At 41.0% G+C, this 24,324-nt stretch overlaps 1 protein-coding gene across 3 annotated transcripts in view; it reads left to right on the forward strand.

Moving 5' to 3' along the window:
• MAGE (necdin, MAGE family member) overlaps positions 1-21,838 on the forward strand; it is a 33,685-nt gene extending 11,847 nt beyond the window's left edge. For all 3 annotated transcript variants that reach the window (XM_080264970.1, XM_080264976.1, XM_080264965.1), the window contains 4 exons: positions 7,288-7,459; positions 10,089-10,183; positions 12,825-12,956; positions 21,698-21,838. In XM_080264970.1, the coding sequence (XP_080121096.1) occupies positions 7,288-7,459; positions 10,089-10,183; positions 12,825-12,956; positions 21,698-21,781 (483 nt within the window). In that variant the 3' untranslated portion in view covers positions 21,782-21,838. The remainder of the gene's footprint in view (positions 1-7,287; positions 7,460-10,088; positions 10,184-12,824; positions 12,957-21,697) is intronic.
• Positions 21,839-24,324: the final 2,486 nt, after the last annotated feature.

The raw sequence follows: 24,324 nt of genomic DNA on the forward strand, positions 1-24,324 counted from the left end.
AGCAGAGACACCTTTGATCATCACCATCTGATTTTTCTTGCCTTCTCCTGGAACCCTCCTGTCAAGGGATGCCTTTGGCAGAACTGCCTCCAAGCTACATTATCTTCATATAATTCTCTCACTCCCTCAAGCACTCTTCTTTTTTTCTCTGTCACTATATAATAGTGCCAATACACTCTTCCATGTAGTATTAGACCTGTCTTTACCAACTGTACCCTTGATCTTTTCAGGGACTTTTTTGATGACTTATTTGTGTGCTTTATTTTTGATCTAGTGAATGTGAGAGAGTGGGAGTATCAGTGGGATATATGTGTGGGAGTAGGTGAGGATGAAGGGGCAAAAGAGGGTGTATGTATTGTGTGCAAGAGATGCAAGGAGATTATAAGCGAGTATGGATCAGTTGGTTCAAGGATTGCACAGGTAAGATTGAAAGTAGAAATACAAACGTGGGCAACTGTGTGTGTTTATGCTCCAACGAAAGACTGTGCAAGCAGAGTGAAAAAAGAGTTCTTGCCAAAGGTGGAAATGTGCGTGGAAAAATTTAAGAGGAATGAGAGAGTGTTTTTGATTGGAGATATGAATGGAAAAGTAGGGAATGTGAAGGTGGATGGAGTAGTTGGTGAGTGGGGTGTGCCTGCAGAAGTGGATGATAATGGCAGTACTCTAGTGGACATTCATGCAGGGAGGGGGTTGGTGATAGCCAATATCCTTTAGGCACAGAATGGTCCACAGATGTATGTGGCAGGTGATGAGAAGGGTGGGTGGTGAACTGAATGAATGGAAGGCAGTGATTATGTATGGGTGAATGAGAGAATGAGAAGGGTGGATGGTGAACTTATTGAACGAAAGGCAGTGATTGATTATGTGTTTGTGAATGAGAGAATGAGAAGGTATCTAATGGATGCAAGAGCATACAGAGGTTGGGAGAGTGGACTACAACCACCACTTGGTGGTGGTGGAAGTCAAGGTACAAATGCGTTTGATGAATAGGATGGGAAGAACAGGAGGAAGTACTTCAAACAGGGAGAGTAGAAAGGTTGCAGGTGGATGAAAAAAAGGCATAATACAAGAGGTAAGTAGAGGAGTGATTGGGTAAATATAAATTGGAGTAGATGAGGGAGGTGCAAGGTCTGTGCAAGATATTTACAGAAGAAATTTGTGCAGCATGCGAGGTGGGGTGAAAAGACGAAGAGATGCAGGGAACAGCATGGTGGAATGAAGAGGTGAGACAAGCTGTGGCACAAAAGAAGAATGCATGTAGTGAGTGAATGGGAAGCAGAGGCATGGAGGAAGTTGAGAGAGAGAAGAGAGAGTGATATGTTGAGGAAAGAAGAAAGGGGTGAAAATATTAGTAAGAGAGAGTAAGAAGAGAGTGGATGAAGAATTTGGAAGGAATTGGAGTATGAAATAGAGGGAATGTAAGAAAATGTTCAGGAAGGAGGTAAAGAGAGTTAGACAGGGTGATAAAGAAGTTCGTAGGGGAAAGCTAAAAATGGTAGATTGGTAGTCAAGAAGGGAGACGTGAGCAGATGAAGAGAACACTTTAAGGAATTGTTGTAGGGGAAAGCTAAAAATGGTAGATTGGTAGTCAAGAAGGGAGACGTGAGCAGATGAAGAGAACACTTTAAGGAATTGTTAAACATTGAGAATGAAAGTAATGCAAGTGTAAATGGCTGGGGAATGGCTGGGAGAAGGAGGGAGGTGAGAAGGGAGGAGAGATCAGTAGGATGTAAGTAGTGGAAGCAATGAAGAAAGTCAAAATGAGGAACGCACCCAAAATGATGGAGTGTGTGGTGAAATGCCGAAGCATGGAGGAAAGGTGGTAGTAGGATGGATATTGAAGATGTGCAGATTGGCCTGGGAGGAAGGTAGAGTCCTGGAGGATTGACGGCCATAGTCTTAAACTGTGGGAAAGCGTTCACCTTGCCGTATCCGCATCTTTTGGTAGTCTTAAAGCACGAAAGGGAGAGCATTCCCCGTTGAACGGGAGAGGATTACCACAGCGTAGTACTGGAATCCGCGAGGGGTCTCGTTGCACCCCTTCGCATGCCCCTTCATATTATTGCAAACTTGTGCAAAAAAAACTATGTAGAATTTGAAGGACCCTATGGTGTGTGTGATAGGGATTTTAATTTAATGATAAAAACATCGTGTAAAGAAAAAATAAGCATTTAATATTTTTATGATTTTAAAAGACTTCACCGCTTCTCCAGGGATGGTTAATTTACAACGAGACGAAAACGAAGATGAGATACTGTATCCACTTCCATTTTATTTCTCAATATTTCTACCAAGCTGTTTATCAGATATGGTGTATTGTTAGGACTCCATATTATAAATACAATTAATTATAGAAAACATAATAGATAGATAGATAGATAGATAGACAGACAGACAGATAGAAGGAGGAAGTCAGAGGTATTGTGTCTGCGAGAATCGAGCAATGCTAAACATGCTTACACACTCAAACTCAAGGAATATTTTATAGGCACATGGCAGCGCCTAGTGACCATACACACACATACTCACACACTTGCTTCTAGAACATTCCAACAACAGTGTAACACACATGACACGACCCCTGCTACACCAGAATTTAGGAAGCAGAGCTCAGAAGGAGGTTAGCTATAGAACCGACAGGTAGTGGAGAGAGTGAACAAGAAGAGGGGTCCAACTAGACTTACTTAGTATATTAAGTCTCTGTAAGACATACCCTGCTCAACTTAGATTTTCTCTGAAGATAATAAATTAAGATCAACTCCCTGTATTCATCTTTAACTACTACTACAAGAATACGAGAGTCACAGTATGATACTTTTATAATTAGTTTGATTAGTACGTGAAATAATTCCTGCAGTAAAGAATGGTCGAGTACTACCTAAACAGACGACTAGTGCACAGCCAGTTGGTTTGAATTACAAAGTCTCATGTTTGCGTTTGGTGAACTTTTATAAGGCCGCACTGTTTTGTTTTGGTTTGGCAATATATTTCTCTGGTGTATTTTGGTGTGATCTGAACGAATTTGGCTTTTATTTTCGGTGTTCATGATTGGTTTTCAAATTACCCCCCCACCCCCGTGTCTTGGGGGTGGGATTTCGGGGTTCTGGGTGAGAAGAATGGCAAAATCAAGCATTTGGGGCAGAAATATAGTCAAAATCGGTATGACCAGCCAAGGCGTATTCGTAGGGTTATTATTGACCACATGGGCTCCTTTGAAGCTATGTCTGACACCGAATTTATGCTGCAGCACAGGATCTCCAAATCCTGTATGCATACTCCTATACAGAGTATTTAAGAACAAATGTCAGTCTTTAATAAGTGAAGAGGTAAGACCTGCAATCATTAATAGATTATATTGTGTGTGAATCATAGAAACTGTCATATGTATTGTTTTTATTTTAAGCTTTTGAATTTTAAAATTAATCAGTGTTACCAACTCTTTGCCGCGCCTACCCACACGAAGGGGTGCGGTCTCCCGCTTTCAAGATTACCACTGACGTTGAAGGTGTGAGCTTCCACCTCGAGTGGGGTGCGGGAAGGGTAACCCCTGCACTCAGTTTCAAGACTACGGGCGTGAGAGTCAGCTGTAATTATTCCCCTGTACAAAGGAGAAGGGGAATAAAAAGTGTGTGATAATCGTAGGGGCATTTGGCTTCTTAGTGTAATAAGAAAAGTATATGGTAGGATACTTATTGACAGAGTTAGGGAAATAACCAAGGAATTGGTTGGAGAAGAATAGGGAGGTTTTAGGAAAGGAACAGGTTGTGTAGATCATGTATTCATCCTTAGGTCTTTAGAGGAAAAGTTTGTAGAGATGGGATTTGGAGAAAGCATATGACAGAGTGGAGATACAAGAAATGTGGAATATATTAAGAATAATATGGAGCAAATGGGAAGTTGTTGAATGCCATGAAGAGTATGTATGAGGGTGCTAAGGCTGCAGTGCATGTGGATGGTGAAGTGAGTGAATTTTTCAGTCTGAATGTTGGAATGAAACAGGGATGTGTCATGTCTCTATGAGGGTGCTAAGGCTGCAGTGCATGTAGATGATGAAATGAGTGAGTTTTTCAGTCTGAATGTTGGAATGAAACGGATGTGTCATGTCTCCATTGTTGTTCAATCTGTACGTGGATGGAGTTACAAAAGAGGTACAAGGTAGGGCAGTGGATGTTGGCATGGCCCTAATGAGAGAGGGCAGCATTTGGAAACTTCTTGTTCTGTTGTATGCAGATGATACTGCATTGTTAGGCGAAGACGAAGAGGAACTGCAAGACTTGGGGAAAGTTCGTAAGAAATGGAATCTGAAGGTGAATGTAGGGAAGAGTAAAGTTATGGTCTTCAAGAGAAATTGAGTCACTGAATGTAGAGTTAGGTTGGATGATGATGAAATGGAAAATGTGAGTGCATTTAAGTACTTGGGTAGTGTGGTGAGTAAGGATGGAAGTCTGGGGGATGAAGTGCTTAAAAGAGTACAACAGGGAAGAACGGTTGCTGGTTCATTGAAAGCAGTGATAAGAAATAGGGAAATGAGCATGGATGTAAAAAAGTTGTTGCATGATGGTATTGTGATACCAACTTTAACGTTTGGAAGCGAATCTTGAACCTTGTTGGAAAGACACAAGTCAAGAGTGAGAATAATGGAAATGAGTTATTTGAGAGGAGCATGTGGAGTTACATGGAGAGACAGACTGACAAATGAGGAAGTGAATAGGCATTGTGGTATGGACGTAGATATGATAGAAAGCATTAGGAGAAATATATTGAGGTGGTTTGGCCATGTGAGCAGATAGAGAGAACACTTTAAGGAATTGTTGAACCTAGAAAATGAAAGTTATGCGAATATAAGTGGCTGGGAAATGGCTGGGAGAAGCAGGGATGTGAGAAGAGAGGAAAAAATCAGTAGGATGAAAGATGTGGAAGCAGTGAAGAAAGTCAAAATGAGGAAAGCCCCAGGAATTGATGGGGTTTGTGATGAAATGCTGAGGCAAGGGGGAGAGATAGTAGTAGAATGGATCTGGAAGATGTGCAGATTGGCCTGGGAGGAAGGTGAAGTCCTGGAGGATTGGAACTCGGGTATAATAATTGTTCCCCTCTACATAGTAATGTACTTCATCACATAAATGTATTTCTTCATTCTTTATTCATCGTTCAACAACAGTCTGTCATCTTTTCTCCTTTTATAACCAGTCAACCCTGATGCTACATTTATCATACTCTCCCATTCATTTAATTAACATCAGATCTTTCTTGAACACATTTACAACCTTTGTCTTTTATTGTTCTTTGTACCTCTCACACTGTACACTGCCTTTCAGGTCTGCCAAGCTTTATAAGGCTCTGAGCTGACATGTGGTCACGTCCTGTTGCTTCTGTATCCTTTTCCTAGAAGTACTGTATATTGCTTCCTAGTTGTAAAACCCTCCTCCTGTATGAGAGTTCACTTCACAAGTGTCCATTCAAGCTCACCATCTTTAGTAGGTGTTTCATTCTTTCAGCCAAGAAATTCGTATGTGTAGCAACTACTTTTAAACTTATTAGCATCTCATCTTACTCAGGCAAACATCAGATGTCACACAGCTCAGGAAAGACATCCTTGAGTTGGAGGGTTTATATGCAGTCATCATTCACTCCCACAGCCCAAGGACATATTTTAATTACCATGTGTGCATACAGATGCTAGATAATAATATTCAGCTTAGAAACAGTGTCTTTGGTTTTGAAGTGATCACTCATACTGCAGTCAAGGCTGTTGAACAAATTGTCATTTGGCCACATACACCCACTGCAAATTGACTTAGAACCTACTCACAGAATTGCTATGGGAGAGTTGTCTGTCTTTGCTTTGTGTTTCCATCTCTACCATGTGAATTTTTTGGGAAGAAGTAACTGGTAGCTCCTCTGGTGTTTGCAGGAGGTGGTGAAACACTCAGCATGTCAGTTCTTGCCCTGAAGCTAGAGTGGGAGTATGTGTTCCCGTCGCTTCGAGCTTGCACCTCCCTCTTTTTTCGTATGCATTACTGTTTGCCCTGTTATTTTCCTAGAGCCGAGTTGTCATGCCTGGAAAGTGCTGCTCAAGGGATGAGAGGATCTGTATCATTGCATGGAGGCAGGATAATGTCCCTGTCAACACAATTTGTGAATGTACTGGACGCACAAAGTCAACTGTCATGAAGATTCTTGCTGCAGCGTGCAGCCTGCCACCTGATGTCAAACCAGAGCACAAGCATGGCAGTGGAAAGAAGAGGACGACTTCCAGAGGTACAGATACACTTCTGAAGGGGAAAGTAATCGAGAATCCTCAACTGACAGCAGCAGAATTGAAGAGAATGCCTCCCCAGCTGTTACAAGATGTCTCATTTCGAACTATCCAACACCGCTTGCAGAAGGAGCTGAGTTTGCTAAGCCCTACCACAGCCAAGACACCGCTTCTCACTGATCGCATGAAGAAGCAGCGCATTCAGTTTGCCAAGAAGTATGCACACTGGACATCGGATGAGTGGAGGAAAGTTATGTTTTCCGATGAAAGCACATTTCAAGTGTTCCAGGTGTGTTGTGCCAAGGTTCGTCCTGCCTCCTGTAGTCTGTATGACCCTGCTTACACGGTGCCAACTGTTAAGCTCCACACAATCAGTAAAGGTATGGGGGTATCTCTCAGGTTAAATGGGAAGAGGAGGCCACTACTTTCTTCCTAAGAACTTGATGATGAATGGTGGCCGGTACATTCAAGTTCTGAAAGATCATTTGTTAAACTTTTTTGCTGTTAATGGGTGCGACTTTTTTGTGCATGATTCAGCTTCATGTCACAAGTCAAGAAAGGTGACAAAATGGCTTCAGGATAATCGGATTGAGGTCCTCTCGACTGGACTGGCAACAGTCTGGATCTAAACCCGACAGAAAACTGCTGGGCAAAGATGATGAAAATCATGGGAGAGAAGAAGACACCCAGTCTGGACAACCTCAAGGCTGAACTGACAAATGTTTGTGCAAAGACATGTCCTTAGATTACTTTAGAGATCTAAGTGATTCCATGCCAGAATGCATCCAACTGGTCCTGAAAAACAAGCAGAACATTAGATTTCATATTAATGAATGACATTTCATGAACAAACAAGGTGATATACTATAATTGCTGTGTTTTTTAATACCTTGTGGGGGGAGGTCCTAAGTCAATTTGCAGTAGCTGTACATTGTACAAGGGGATACTCTTGTACTGCATAATGATCTTCCCCCCCTTGGGGGGGGGGGAGGCATTCATATTTAATGGTTATCAATGACCCTGTCTTTCAGGTGTTTGGGTACAAAATCAAGGAGATTCAAAACAGTAGCTACATCCTGATAAACACACTTAGCACGAGTGCTGGAGAGGGTAACAGTGGCACAGAGGCTCAGGCTGCTCGAATTGGTCTCATCACATCCATCCTTGCAGCCATATTTATGACTGGGGATAAGATGCATGAAGGTTAGAATGAAATTTTGTTTTTTTATTTATTTATTTTTATTATTTTATCTTTTTTTCAGATGAGTATAGTGATTTGGTTGTGAAGAGTAAAGATGGCTCATAATGTGATGTGTTTTGAGTGGAGGACTTGAATTGGAACTTTTTAAGTTTAGTATCTTGATATAGTGATAGAAAAGCATAAAAATGAAGTGTAGAGTTATATAAGAAAGGGAAGTGGCCGGTTACAGGAAGTGTGCAGGATTATGTTAATTACACTAGAATCCCCATATTTAGGAGGTACTTTGAGTAAGAGGCATTGCTGATGTCAAAATTGCAGATTAGTGGGTTAATACTTGCATAAAAAAATAGGATATGGAACATACTTCCAGAGTTTTCCCACCTTGACCACTTTTCAGTCAATGGGCACCAGTACAGCAAAACCTTAATTTGGCAGACTAATGTGGCAAAATCGTGCCCATTACATCTGATTGTCCATACATTGAGAGTTAACCTGCCCTACTTAACAGTGCAGTCACAAAACCCCCCTCCCCCCGATACCTTTCACTTCAATAACATACTGTATAAGCAATCATAATAAAGCAGTGGAAAAACTTACTTACCATATGAAATTTTTTCATTCATTCATTCATCATCCAATCCTGTGTTGCCTCATGAGGAGGATAGGAGCCTTGGTCTAGCCCATATGAAATTAATAGAGCATTATTATTGTTATTGTTAGTGGTAGGTGGGGATGCTCACCATCCACTCACTTGATGTAGTGCTGCTCTCGTATGACCGTCGTTTCCTCTCTTCCTTCCTTCTTTCCTTCCGTCCTCTTTTGTCTTTCTTTCCATCATTCTTTCCTCTTCCTTATGCCTGCAGGTGACTCTACACTTCCTCTTCTTCTTTTTTTTTTTTCCTTCATTCTTTCCTCCTCCTTCTGCCTATGGGTGACTATACACTGAGTGCCAAGCCAAATGGTTTCCTGTACACCAAGAAACCATTTACTATGCTGGGTGGTAACCATATAACCAAATTATGGCACCTGGTGGTTTAGTGGGTAATTAAGGTGCTCTAATTAGATTGACCCTGTATAGGTTCATATCCAAGGGGTGGTTGGGGTTTATTGCTCATGTATTGCCACTCAGGGGTGAGTGAGGCTAGTCACTCTCATCTTAAATGTCAGGACCAACTGCCTAGCCCCGGGCTCTTACGCTTCTCGAGGGGCAGTGGAGGATTGGATGATGGATGGATGGAATCCTGGCTCATCGAATGCACCAAAAACATTCACCACATTCTGTAGCTTTGCATAAACGTATCCAATAGAGTCAATCCGGACGCTGCCACATTAAAAAGGGGTGCTGAATCCCTGGTCATGCACTTCTCCTCACAACATTCATCTAGCCAGCTCGATCTCTTGTGAGTTCCCTAGCCTCACTGACTTTAAACCTCTCTTCCTCACACACTCATCCACAATATCTCTCCACCTTCTCCTTGGCCCACCTTGCCTCCTCCCTCCTTCAAATTCACTCAGATACACCCTTTTCACCACTCTATTGTTATCCATTCTCCCTACATGACCATACCATCTCAGTACACTCTCCGATTCTGGTGTCCACCAACTTCCTTACTCCACTTCTTTCACGAATCACATAATTTCGAATCCTGTCCACCCCCTGTACTCCACATACATTCCTTAGCAGTCCCATCTCCACTGCTCTTACTCATGACTTTTCATTTTCATGTCATACCATAGTCTCACATCCATGTTAAAGTTGGCACTAACAATCTTTCATGCAAGCCTCGCACAGCTGCAGCACTCAAACCTCTGTTTTGTATCAAGGCCTTCATTGCACCAACTCCTTTTCTTAATTGTTCAACTTGCAACAAATTGTCAGATGCACTAAACACACAGTCAGTCAAGCATATGTACCTTGATGACTAAGTAACCTGGTGTGATGTGGTTAGGGTCAAACTAAAGCACGAAGTCATCTCTTCACAGCATAGCTATTATGATCATGTTATGCCGGCCAGTTGGTGCTCGATTTTAAAAGTTTGGTTTCCTTTTGGATAGACTTCATCTGTGCAATGCATCTGTAAAAAAAAATACAAAAAATACATGTAGAGATGGTTAGGTCTTCGAGGTTGTGCCTGGTTTCCATGGGCTTTACAGATGTTTGAATGACTGACTCATATCACAGAGCATGCTGTTAGTAGTTCTCCCACATTGTAGCAGACTTGCTCCTTTCCTGTTTCTGTATTCTACAGCCTTTCCTCAAGCCATCCTTGGGTGAGAGAATTCATGTCATGATGGTGATAGTGATGATGATGATGGTGAAACAGCAGCACAGCTGATTGTACAGTGTATGATCAGACATTTGCAAAATATAGTATATGTTCAAACAGTAGCACGGATGATGACAGACCATTCCCCTGACGGTTTTCCCTCAACAGTAGAGGTAGAGAACAAATGGAGGTTCCTTGTCACACGTCTCATTAGTTTAAGTCTGATGTGCTTCTGAGATATGCATTTTCTCTGTAAAAGCTTTATAAATTGATGTATAATGTATACATTTAGGGTTACAATAATATCCTCAGACCTACTGACCTTGCCATCACTTCAAGTTCTCTTACATATTCTTTTCCACAGTTGCAATGGAGGAATACCTCAAGACCTTGGGACTGGATATGCATTCAAAGGAGCCTCACCCATTGCTTGGCAATGTTCATAAACTCATCCATCAGGTGTGTTTATAAGCTTACTGAAGGGTTTATAATCTGTATCAGTATCAATATCAACCCTTTATAGCACCAGATCTTTTCCTCAGTAGGAGAAAATTCTGACCTAACCCTTATAAAGCACATATTGAATGGCAAAAAGCATTTGACTACAAAATTTATTGATTTTATAACCAACAATGCATCAGCAAGGTAGTTTTGGTCATTTTGGCCTTACCTGAATATTAAGCCTCTCAAATGTCCAAATCCTCCCTCCCCCTGCTTTAGAGAAGCTCTTTAACCAAATAGGGGGTAGATGAGAGATGGCTAACAATAGGCTTTTCATCAAATGATAGACCTCCAAGTGTGTGGATTCGAAATGCATTGAACCCTAGGTGAACACTTGACCAGTGCAAATGGAAGGTCTAGTGTACAGTAAGAAAAAATAAGATGAACATCTGAATTAAATGTGTGTTGCTTGGTAAACAAGGTATGTGCTCTGTATACCATTGTTTCTTATAGCTTGAGGACATAGTTATTGGTTGAGTAGTAGTCCAAGCAGTAATGAATGCCAAGATGATTTCCTAGCAGCGATGTTTATAGTTCCTCTGGAGTGATAAGGTAATAAGGGAGCAAAACCTAGACCTGGATAGCTAACCAGACACTAAAATCTTTGAGGCAGCAGTTGGAACCTGTTGCAAGGATACAAGTCAATAGTTAAGAACAGTGGAAATGAGTTACTTAAGTGTGGAGTTGGAAGGAGAGAGAGACTGACAATTAGAGCCCCCACAAACTCTTGAAAGTTGCCAGTGTTTGCCGGATCACTAAACAGTGTGGGGTTACTTCCCGCTCAGAGCTAGTGTACTTTCCTTTAAAAAATTCCTATCAGGATTATTACTCATGCATGAAGCATTATACCAGTATTATATTCATCGTAAATATATTACTGATGCTCTAAATGAGATTTACACTGAAAAGTTCTCCACAGAGTTTACTAAAAACCATGAAAGTTTATTGTGTGTGTTTGCATTCAGCACATTTTTTACCAAGTGTTATGAATCTCAGTTGTTGGAAATATTTATCATGCAGTTTCCAAAGATCGTAATCTTTCATTTGGCAAATCCGGACATGATTCTATCCATTATAAACTTAATAATATTAAGAACTGTACGGCCGAAATCTTACAGGGCCGAAATCAGTGACCCAAATTTTTAAAGGCATTATATTCCTCTTGCTTTGAGAAAATGTCTCAGTTCTGCATACAGTTTATTTTTCCACGTACAGAAAGACCTCACTATAACGGACTAATTTTGGCCCATGCCATTCCGAAAAATGCAAATTTCCGATAAAAGCGACATCAGACTTCCCCCTGCTATCCCGGACTTTTTCTGATATAGCAGACATTAGTCTGGATCGTATGAATGGTTTTTAAACCGTTTTGACTACCATTGGGGTACTGTACTGTGCTGTAACATCACTACATTAATGTAATGGTATATTTAATAATACTGTACTGTACACTGATAAATATGTCTTTTATTTATCTTAATGTGGTGAACATAGCTGAAGTGGTCAGGCAGTCCGGCCTGCTTCTGGCTTTATCGGACTTTTTCCGATAAATAGGAATTTAGTCCGGTAGCTCCTCAAGTCAGATAAAAGCGAACTCCAGTCTATTGAAGTCTGTTACATTGAGGTCTTACTGTATATTTTAGCTGCGCAGTGGACCATGGCACTATATTTTTTGGAAACATCGGCTGATTTCGAAAGGCGCGGGTGTCAGTTATGGTGTATACACATCAGCACCACCCTGGGCCCCTGGCGGCGGCACACAAACTACACCACGCTACCCATGGGAAAGCGCCTCCACATGAGCTCAGTGGGTTCATACGATTTTCAGTTGTTTAAGCATCATATTTCCTTCATTTGTTATATAAGATACAATATACTCATTTACAATTTTTCCTTACAGATGTACATTCACCACCTAAAAACATGACCGTGATCAATACTCAGGCAACATAATAATCGCATGTAGACTGTCCCTGAACTGAGATGGGCGCAACCTTCTATTTCTTTTATATTTTTGATAAAGGAGCCATTTTTTCTCCAGTATTATATGTAGATAAATCAATAAATATCCTATTTTCAGTAAAGTAACACAAAAGTTGGATAACAGAGGGTAATTCAAGTTGACCCCACTTTTGCATTTTACATTATCTGGTGAGTGGTGGCACCTTTCTCCAGTTTGTGGGGGCTCCAATTGAGGAAGTAAAGGAGCACTGTAGTGTTGATGTGGATGTGATTGGAATTTGGAATGGATAAAAGAAATACTTTTGAGATGGTTTGGTCTTGTGGTGAGATGGAAACTGAGACTGCCTAGGTCAGTGTAATATGAGTGAGGTGGAAGGAGAGTGGAGGAGGGGGAGACCAAGGATGAGATGGAAGGATAGAGTGGATATGAGAGAGGGGGTGTATGAGTTAGAGGGAAGGCAACCAAATGGCAGAGGACAGGGCAGCAGCATAGAGGTGATTTGCTTGTGGCCACCCTTCACATGATTAAGGTGTCTGGCAGTAAGTAGACTATTTTTTGTAAGGCCAGGTGTGTATAGTTGGTTTGATTTTACATTAAGGAAACTGCATGATCTAAAGTTGCTCATTTCACATTCAGGATCTAGTCCGTGAGAGATACCTTGAGGTGACTCAGGATACCAGTGCTGATCCCCCCTGCCGAGAGTACCAGTGGGGAGAACGAGCACATCTTGAACTATCCAAGAAAGACATCCTTGAGCTCGTTTGTAAAGTGAGTATAGTGAGTGTATGGAGATATGATAGATCAAATTAAACAGACTGTTGCCATCATCAGACTGTATTGCCATGATATTACAGACAAGCTCAAGACTAGGCGTATGGGACTCAGTTATGCTGGTAAAGGGATGGATGAAATTATCACACAGTTTTTTACGCTTGATACATACATACAGTATATACAATATACAGGGTGTTATTGAATGGCACCGACATACTTTGAGGATCAGTTGTATAGTGGAAAATAGTATAACATTATTCTCTACCCTCTTCGTTAGAAATGCTTCATTACGGAGATAGACGTCTAAAAAGAAATATAGCACAACAGAGTTGCCAGGACAGCACTAACCACAAACAATTGACATAACAGTTGCGCTGTGAAGTAATACACAGTACTGGTATAACGATTACCTGTTTACATGTTCTGAATCATTTCATGCATGTGTGTTACGATATGTTGCTGATATAACACGTTTAGCAGAAACTTACCACGTGCCTGAGCCAGCACAGCAAGGTACAGTGTCGATCATTTGCAACACTCTTCACTGATCATATTGTTGAAGGAAAAGTCTGTGCCAGGTGTCCGAAAACTTCAGGTTGTCGGTCGCTTGGTTATGGGCAGTGATAGTATTAATTCAGGTGTTGCTAGGTGAAGTACAATTTTGTACAAATAAATACACATGCTGTTGTTCACACATGCAGTAATACAAACCAAAGACATACAGTCCTTAGACATTGGAGAGGATTCTACCAGAATCAGAAGCACGTACACAGAAACTACTTTGAAGGAAATGTGCAATAATGCAACATTGCAGTGTAAACTATGCTGAGGTTTCCACCTGGTAAGGCGTATCGGGTACGACGCATCCATTTATGACTCGGTGTCCGTATTAGGGTGTGAGTAAAAGTGTATGTGAGTGTGTATGGTTGAGTTATGGTTATGATTGTAGGGGTGATGGGAGGTGTGTGTGTGTGTGTGTGTTGGGGTTGTTGCTATAGGTGTGTGGGGAGGTAGTGTGCATGTGTCTGTCTTGGTGTATGATTGTGTGTGTGTGTGTGTTAATGAGATTTGTATCCACGTGTGTATGGTAACGAATGCCAGTACTTTGCAAGAGCCTTCTTGATCATTCATAATATCCATGTGCTGTGTGCATGTAAGGTTTTATGTATGTGTACATTTAACAATACATTGCGCTACTAGTCAGCTGATTTAGGTGATAATGTTATGTATTTTACCTTTAGCCAGCATGTTGCAAGTGTGCACTACTGTAAACGTAACCCACTATCAAGAACAGTAATAATAAAGCAACTGTTATTCACAGATCTGGCAGATCTGTTTTTCGCATGTGATGAAGGCACGAAGCCAGATGATTACTCTGGCTTTTTTCATTAATGTCAGACATCGAACTGATAATGCAGCACTGTCTTATTACAGCTGCACAATCTGTCCATTACGTGAGGGCTAAAGATACAATATTCTTCTTTACGTTGCCTTACTGATCGGATTATCGCGGTTCCCCCAGGTTAACAGGATGCAGTAGTACTCCTGTATGGAGCTGGTGGATATATACCTGACCTGTGGTTCTGTGCACGGAAATGGTAGGAAAGCTGCCCGTCTTTATGCAGAGAGATTCCTCCAGCAGCAGCATCCACATCACACTATATATATATATATATATATATATATATATATATATATATATATATATATATATATATATATATATATACAGTATATATATATACACAGTATATATATATTAATAGATAATGAATGGAGGAAGGAAAAACAAAGGGAAAAAAAAATAAGTCCATGTGCCTAAAGGCATCCTCCATTCATATAATATTTATAACAACTGGATTTGAATTGAAGTGGATTAAATGTTTGTGGGAACAGAGAGTAGTAGTTCTTGGGATAAATGAATTTTGATAAGCAGCGGTTCTGCATTGCGTGGGAGAGAGTGTGGATTCATGGGCGCTCCCAGCTGCCCGAGTATTTCAGGAGAAAATGTGAAGGGGAGGAACAATTGAAGCCAGTTCGTCTGAACACTTATGGTAAAAATATCTATAAAATAATGCTAAAGAAGCAACATCTCTACATACTGATAATGGAGGAAGGTCTTGCATGATGGCAGGGTCATTGATTAATCTAATGGCTTTATTTTGCATTTTGTCCAACTGCCTCAATGCAACTGCTCCACATCCACTCCACAGTGGTGAACAGTATTCAATCTGAGAATGCACATGACTTTTGTATATTGTGGCCATCTGCTCGTCAGTGAAGAACTCACAAATTCTGTATGTAAGTCCCAATTTTTTGGAAGCATTTTTAGCAAGGGATTTAACATAAGCTGTCCAGCTTAGGTTGAAGTTTAGAGTAACACGTAGGATATCAGTTGTAGTGGATATGGGAATATTGACATCATTTAAAATTATGAGAGTCTGAGGGATTCTTTCTATTGGAGAAATAATTGTATTTAGTTTTCTGAGCATCAAATGAGGCCAGATTTGTTTGTCCCCATTGATTAATTTTAGAAAGGTCCTGGTTCAGAAAAATTGCTCTGTTTATTTGGGAATTTATGATATCAAATTGTGTAAAGGAGGTACTAAATGTGAAAGAACTATGAAGGGTCAGGTCATCAGCATCAGAGTGTATTGGGTTGTGAGTGACACATAGGTCATTTATATGAATAAGAAAGAGGGTTGGCGCCAAAACTGATCCCTGAGGTACACCAGCATTTATGGAATGAAACTGAGAATAAATACCATCTACCATGACCCGTATTTTTCTATTATGAAGGTTGGCACCTGGTGGTTTAGTGAGTAATTATTGAGCTCCAGTCGGATTGAGCCGGTGAAGGGTTATATCTAAGGGATGGTTGGGGTTGATTCCTCATGTAATGCTGCTCAGGGATGAGTGAGGCTGGTCACTCTCCTCTTAAATGTCAGGACCAACTGCTTAGCCCCGGGCTTCTTCGCTCCTCATGGGGCAATGTAGGATTGGATGATCGATGGATGGATGGAGAAGAAATTAGAGGAACCAGTGATGCAAGGCCATAGTGTGATATCTTAGACAATAAGGCCTGGTGCCACACTCTGTCAAATGCTTTTGATATATCTAGTGCTATTGTGTGTGTTTCACCGTGTTGGTCTATTGTTTTGTTAATCTGATGGGTAAGAAGGCAAAGAATGTCTGCAGTTGAACGTTCATGTCTAAATCCATACTGCCGATCATTGATTAAGTTATTGATTTCTAGATGCTTGATTATGTGTTTGTTAATTAGCGTCTCAAAAACTTTGCCAAGAATGAAAGTTATTGCAATTGGTGTATAGTTTGATGGATCAGAAGTTGCCCCCTTTTTAGGAACAGGATGAATATTTGCTTCTTTCCAAGAGGCTGGAAAACTTGAGGTACGGATGCATAGGCGGAAAAATTTTGCCAATGCAGGAGCCAACACATCCATCCATAGACAGAAGGCTGAGAGAGACAGAAAACTCTAGGTGCAATCTGCCAGAAACAGGACTACGATGCTTTGTTCGCACACCCCAACTTGAAGAGAGGATCATAGAGGTAGTTGCAACGAATCCGCAAGCAAGCCCTAGCGGAATGGCAAGTGATGTGGGGGTCAGTCATTTTACTGTATGGAGTGTACTTCATGAACATCTCCTTCACCCCTACCACTTTTAGAGAGTTCAGCATTTACTCCCAGAGGACTTTCCATGACACTTAAACTTCTGTCATTGGTTTCTATACCAAACAGCACTCGATCCAGAGTTTTCTAGGATGATACTGTTCACAGATGAGGCATCTTTCACAAGAACAGGGATGTTTAACAGTCACATCATGCATGCTTGGGATGAGGCCATCCATCCATCCATCATCCAATCCTACATTACCCCATGAGGAGTGTAGGAGCCTGGGGCTAGTCAGTTGGTCAAGACATTTAAGATGAGAGTGACCAGCCTCACTCATCCCTGAGTGGCAGTACATGAGCAATCAACTCCAACCACCCCTTGGATATAAACCTTCACGGGCTCAATCCGATTGGAGTGCAATAATTACCCACTAAACCACCTGGCGCCAAAATTTGGTTATATGGTTACCACCCAGTGTAGTAAATGGTTTCCTGGTGTTCAGGAAACCATTTGGCTTGTCACTCAGTGTAGAGTCACCCACAGGCAGAAGGAAGAGGAAAGAATGAAGGAAAGAAAGACAGAAGAGGGAGTGTAAAGTCACCCATAGGGAGAAGGACAAGGAAAGAAAGACAGAAGAGGATGGAAGGCCAATCCTCATATTACATGGTGAAGAGGATATCAGCATCGCTTTTCTGTAAATGAATGGTGCGGCATAGTTAGTGATTGTATCAGAGGTCCACATGTACTTCCTGGTCGCCTAACAGGCTCTATGTATCGTGTTTTCTTAGAGCATGATTTACAGTCATTACTAGACGATGTACCTCTAGCAAGGTGCATGAGGATGTGCGACATGCACGACGGTGCACCTGCACACTTCAGCATGACTGTACGGGAATACCTCGATCCCCAGTATCCCAACAGGTGGATAGGAAATGGCAGTCCCATTTCCTTGCCAAAATGGTCTCTTGACCTAAAGCACATAGATTTCTACCTGAAGGGCTATCTAAAATGATAGTTTATGAAACGTTTGTTGACACAGAGGATGAACTACTCCCACGAATTCAGGCTGCATGCAATCGTTTACGTACCACACCACGTGCATTTGAGCGTGTGTGGCAGTCTATGATTCGGTGATGTCATGTATGTATTGAAGGGGGAGGGATACATGTGGAACACCTGTTGTAATGTACGTATGTGAGTCTGTTTTGACGCACTTACGTGAGTCTGTTTTAGATGGTTTAATTTCCCTCGTGTCATACATTTTGATACTCGCAATTAACATAATAGTTTCTCAGTGACGGACACTGAGATTGCAAGAAATACTGAATGTTATTTTTCATAATCATAATACTGTACATGTATTTTCTGACCATGCTGAACGTAATGCTGATGTCAGAAAGCTGAGAGTTAATGTGGAAATGATAGCATATCTACATCGGTGAGTGGGCCATAACCATATTCTGTGTACTACACCACGGTTTATTACAATCATTTTAATGGCCACGTATTTAGTGTATTATGGTATTAATTAAACTGTTCAAGGACACAATGTTTCGTTTATTATACACCACAGTAAACATCATGTACAGTATTGTCATCATTCGACCGTAACTATGGACAGTACGTGGATACAACAAGTGGAAGGGGGACGGGGTGAGGGAGGAGGCGCCAGTTTTTGGATTGGTACCGAGTATCCATGGGCTCATCCTAGGACAGCACGCACTGTTTTCAGTTCACACCCTGCATCTCATTAGTGGCTCATTTTTTTGCATATCATTATAGGATACAGTTATGTGATTTTGTTTTTCAGTAAGGGATTTATTCCCAAAGTTTGTTGGTGCCATTCACTGACACCCTGTATATATATGTATATATATCAGTCAACACTGATAACGGAAAGAACACCTCGCTACATACACACTTCATGTGCAGGGCAGCATAACACCTTGATCACAACACCTTACTACAAGCCTCCTTCCCCCTTTCCTGGCAGTCACCCTTTGGAGGTGTCCATCAATAGAGATGATTGAGTTCACCTTGCTAAACATAGAGTTGGAGATCACCCAGCCCTCTTCAGTTACCAGCTTAGGTTTGGGTTGGGTGGAATCACAGATGACACATGTCCAGCTTGTAGATTAGAGCCATACAATATAACACACATAATGGAACATTGCACAGCACATGCCACACTAAGATGCAGACACATCAACAGTATAGGGAACCTGTGATACAATCCCTCAGTGGTAGTTGCTTGCCAGTGGTTGACGTGACCACTCGATCCAATGGACCAGGGTTGAGCAACAACAGTGACATTGAACCCATTGCTTTTCATTCCATCTTTTCTCACACCCATTCTTGGACCATCCATCATAGCTATGTACATTTTCGTTACCAGACATACCAGCCACACTCACACTCTTCAGCCAGCCATCTAGCATCAAATCCTTCCTCAAAGTTGCACTTAGGTTAGTCTTTACCATCATTACATCTACATCACATGAGCCTTTCAGCATTTCAGTGACTGACCCATGAGCTATCACCTGCCACAACATCCCTTTACTCTTGCTTTTTTCACATTGTTGCACTCAGTGAAAGGGGGCAGTCCCTGAACTGGTTTTCTTCATTATCTCTTGCCAGACCATATGCATATCTTGTCAGAAGATGCAGTGGGGGCTGTATAGGACAAGGGGAACTAAAGGTAGTTTTCAGTTTTCACTTCTCAACAAGTGTTGTATGTTTTTAGGTGTTCATGTTAAATTTCAGTGTTTATTATATAAATACTGTTTGTGGGCCTCCTTCCATGAAAACATACAGTAACAATATCTGTGGTGTGAAACATGTACAGGAAAAAACATATCGTGTGATTTTGGCATGAAGTTGGTGTGGTATAGTAATTTGTAGAACAGTTGGCTTTTTAATCCATAAACTGTGGCTTAGGATATATATATATATATATATATAAAATGAAAAATGGTAGTTACATTGGTATGAGGTGGAAAAAGGGCATGACAAATTATGGGAATGCAAGTTTCCAGGTCATATGTACTGTAATTGTCATAGCTGCCAAAATTACAAGCATGGGAAATTCAGTTTTAAGTGGTCTCAAGCAAGGTATGTAAAACAGTAGTCAGAGCCATTTCCTATACTGAGGCATGTTGCAGTTCATGAATTAAAAAGCACCCAAGGCTCACTATGTTAAGGTGCTGCAGGCATCCCACGTATAATAGTAGGATTGTACTGGGTTCAGTGGGTCTGTGGAACTGGGGCCTCAAGGCTCGCACTTAAGTTATGTAACCACCTAAAACACAACATACTGCCACCATAAACAGCTGTAGATGAGTATCAGTCATAAAACATGAAGAGACACTTCCGGTTATATACATCAGGTCATATGAAGGTAATTACTTACCAGTCCAGGCATTAACACAGCTGTTTTTGCACCTGACTGATTTTTAATTTATGCCTCAGAATATTATGAGTTTTCATATTTTTGCCTCCAGTATTATATAAAAAATCGGATATTAGTAACTTGGAAAGGATGTAAAAAAAGAATTCCCATTGAAGCAGAATATTGAATCCACTCACTTGATGTAGTGCCGCTCTTGGGTGTCTGCCCTTTCCTCTCCTCCATCCTTCTTTCCTTCCATCCTCGTCTGTCTTCCTTTCCTTCGGTCTTTCCTCGTCCTTCTGCCTACGGGTGACTTTACACTGAGTGACAAGCCAAATTGTTTCCTGTACACCAGGAAATCATTTACTACCCTGGGTGGTAACCATATAACCAAATTTTGGCACCTGGTGGTTTAGTGGATAATTATTGTGCTCCAGTCGGATTGAGCCGGTGAAGGTTTATATCCAAGGGGTGGTTGGTGTTTATTGCTCACGTAATGCCACTCAGGGATGAGTGAGGCTGGTCACTCTCATTTTAAATGTCAGGACCAACTGCCTAGCCCTGGGCTCCCATGCTGCTCATGGGGAAATGTAGAATTGGATGATGGAATTCTTTTAAGAAAGGGATGCTTGTACATTTCTTATTTTGTGATATTGTGAATGTGCATGACCTTGCTGCCAGCACGAATTTTGAGATCCTGTTGTATTTTAATTTTCTTTGTTTTGTTTCTGAATTCTGTCTAGCCCATTGTATATCCATCTGGTAGGATAATGCTAATGCTCTATATTATAATAAACAAGAAGGAGCACTCTGTGCAACACACTCCTTACAGTCAGTCAGAGGGCCCTTTGATCAATTGTTTTCAGAACTGAATTACTTAATCCTTGTCTAATCCTCAGTCCTTCCACAGAGCTTGATGTAAAGCCAGTCAAAACTGAGTGACCTTGAACTTTCATCTCTTGTTAAATCACTTCATTCTTGCCTGACCCTTAACCAAATTTGGTCCAGCTGCCCATTATATAGTACACACATACACACACACACACTCGAGACGTTGGGTCTGTTACTGGGTTTCTGTTACTAGTACTATTACCATTAATTTCAGTTGTTCTCTATTATATTACTATTACTATTACTTTAGTGGTTATCTATTATATTACTGATAATAATACTTGGTCATCTAGTACTGCTACTATTAATATATTATTTGCAATGACAGTAGTTATTAAAATTGAAAATGGTTATCATTTTCATTATTGTTGGGAGGCTATCCCACATAATGCACAAGTACAGTATATATGTCTCGATCATTTGATGGCTAGTAGGTCACTCTCCAGTCAGTAGGTTGACACTGCATGTATGATTTATTCTGTTGACACATGAAGACTAAATAAGTGTCTGTAATAGGAAAGTAATATACTGTTGTCCATAACTTTGTCATTATTACTATCACTATTATTACTACAGCCATTATTTTTAATCTGTTACTATTACTAATATTCGGAAAACCTTGTAATAGTCTATTACTATTACATAGTACTATTACCCCATGTCTGACAGAGAGAGAGAGAGTGTACCTGTCCATGTTGTCAGTGTAGTCTAAGCATTTTGGTAACAGGATTAGTATGTGATGTATTGCACTGAGGGATCAGAAGGGGGACAGAAAAATGTGCATCACAAGCAACTAGACTGTATAGTTGTTTTGTTCACAGGTGTATGGAGATAACATGCGGCCAGAGATTTGGACATCACAGTGGAAGGAGGTTGTAAAGGAATCTGCTAGCCAAGGATTGTAGATTAAATTAACTTTATTTATAGAAGGTACCACATAATTCAGAGTGCTGTAAAAGTATATTCAGTAAACTGATTTAATTCTACCCTGGTTTATATTTGTATAATTTTTGTTCTGCACAGTAATATGCAGTTTTTTCCATACCTGTCTCAGTATAAGAATACTTTTGTGTAATCATATTCTGATTCAGGTGGAGTCCCTCATTAATTTGTGTGAATATAATGCACTTTGGGGGATATTATCTGTATACAAATTGCGTAATTCATTTTAACTTTATTATTTTTCGTTTATTATTTTTCATTTATTTGTTTATTTCTCCTTGTGGGAATCAGGGTTGGGATGATAATGTGTCCAATTATGAATGAAAGAATGCAGAATTGTGAAGCTTGGTACACAGTTCTGTGCTGCACCTTGTGCCAGTACACAGCACCCTCGTTATTACAGGAAATGCACAGAACACCTGGGCATAAAAAACAGTCACCACACAATCATTATCAGGCTCTCTACAACAGCATCCAACCATCAGACATTCCAACTCTAGCAGTGAAGAAACTCATACGATTTTTAAATGCAAAGCAGTACAACAGGTATGTCACAACATGCTACAAGCACACTTCCCCCAGCCTCCTGACATCCACCCATTGGAGGTGTCCTTAAGAGGTGATAGAGTTCACCCAGCTACCAGCTTTGATGTAGGTTGGGTGGAATCACAGATGACATGTGCTGAGTTCATAGAATAGACCCACACATTATAACAAGCATAATGGAGCAGAAGGCTACATAGTTGCCCCATCCTCTGAGACTCTTCCATGTCCTCTCAGTCACTTACTTTGGGGCCCTAATGTAAAAGAAACAGCTTGATTGCAGGAGGACTGAGTGGAGGTTATTTCTTGGGAAGAGAAGGGATGTGGACCCTGGACTCTGAACTGGGAACTGCAGTGGCAGAATTGACCCAACACAAGAATCTGTCAAGTGTAATTCTAAGGACAATGTCTGTTGGATGGAAGATTTGACAAGAACTGATCATGATATCCATTTTAGAATGAGATAGCTCTCAGTTGGGACAGTGTGTGCCAACCTCACAAATATGTTTACTCTTGCCTTAAAGAAAAAGCAGGTTCAGAAGGGGGGGGGGGGACTTATCCATCACTAGCTTGTTGGCCAAGTGAGGATGATCACCACTCAATGGATCACCATTGTGAGGCTGCACAAATCCTTCAGCCAGGTCACCCAGCTTACTGATGCCATCTGCTGCCAAGAAGAGAAGCTAAGAAGTTACTAAAGACATGACATCACATCTTGCCTTGAAGGCCTTGTCTTCTATGCAGGAGTCAAGTTTGGAGTACTAAAGAGGCTGTAGCTCAGTCAGTAGAGAGGTGGCCTGCTATCCTACCAGACCCAGGTTCAAATCCCCACTGGGGCAGGGAACAGTTTAAGGATTTGAATTTAATCAAGTCAGACTTTATTGATCTTCCAGAAGACCCGCTGACATGTTGTAAAAATCCCCCCGCTAATACCAATACACCAGTCCTGTGTGAGACAACCCTAGCATGTATTCAGTATGGACGGTGGATGTTAGCACTGAAGTTATGACATGTAGAGGTGTATGGTATGTAGGAGGACTACTGACTGGGCCTTGGGAATGGGCTGTGAAGCCTCTTCCCAGAGTTGGACACTAAAAAAAAAATAAGTTGGTATTGAACTTTGAAGGCCAATCAGTAATGCTAGAATAAAATTTAATGCAGTGGAAAGAGGTAAAGAGAGAAAGACAGGGTGATGAAGAAGTTAGTCAGGGAGTGAAAGATAAAAATGGTAGACTGATAGTGGAGAAGGGAGAAAAAGTGAGCAGATGGAGAGAACGCATTCAGGAACTGTTAAACATAGAGAATGTAAGTGATGCGAGGGTAAGTGGCTGGGGATAGAGAGGGAGGGAAGAAGAGAGGAAGAAATCAGTAGGATGGAAGTAGTGGAAGCAATGAAGAAATCAAAATGGGGAAAGCCCCAGGAATAGACGGAGTGTGGGATGAAATGCTGAAGCATGGGGGAGAAACAATAGTAGAATGAATATGGAAGATGTGTAGATTGGCCTGGGAGGAAGGTAGAGTCCCAGAGGATTGGAAGTCAGGTATAAGTATTCCCCTGTACAAAGGAAAGGGGGAAAAAGAAGCGTGTGGTAATCATAGGGGCATTTGTCTTCTTTGTGTAATAGGTAAAGTGTATGGTAGGATACTTATCGACAGAGTTAGGGAAATAACAGAAGAACAAGCTGGTGAAGAACAGGGAGGTTTTAGGAAAGGAGGAGGTTGTGTAGATCAGATATTCATTCTTAAGTCTTTAGTGGAAAAGTTCTAGAGAAGGGAAAGAAGTTGTATGCAGCCTTCATGGATTTGGAGAAAGCAAATGACAAGGTGGATGGGTGAGGAATGTGGTAAATATTAAGAATATGTGGAGTAAAAGGGAAGTTGTTTGAATGCTGTGAATAGTACAGTATGTATGAGTGGCCAAGGCTGCAGTGCATGTGGATAGTGAATTGAGTGAAATTTTCCT

The sequence above is a fragment of the Coenobita brevimanus genome, chromosome 14 (assembly GCF_032717465.1).
Source record: "Coenobita brevimanus isolate Jiangsu-jjx chromosome 14, ASM3271746v2, whole genome shotgun sequence".
Taxonomy (NCBI): Eukaryota; Metazoa; Arthropoda; class Malacostraca; order Decapoda; family Coenobitidae; genus Coenobita; species Coenobita brevimanus.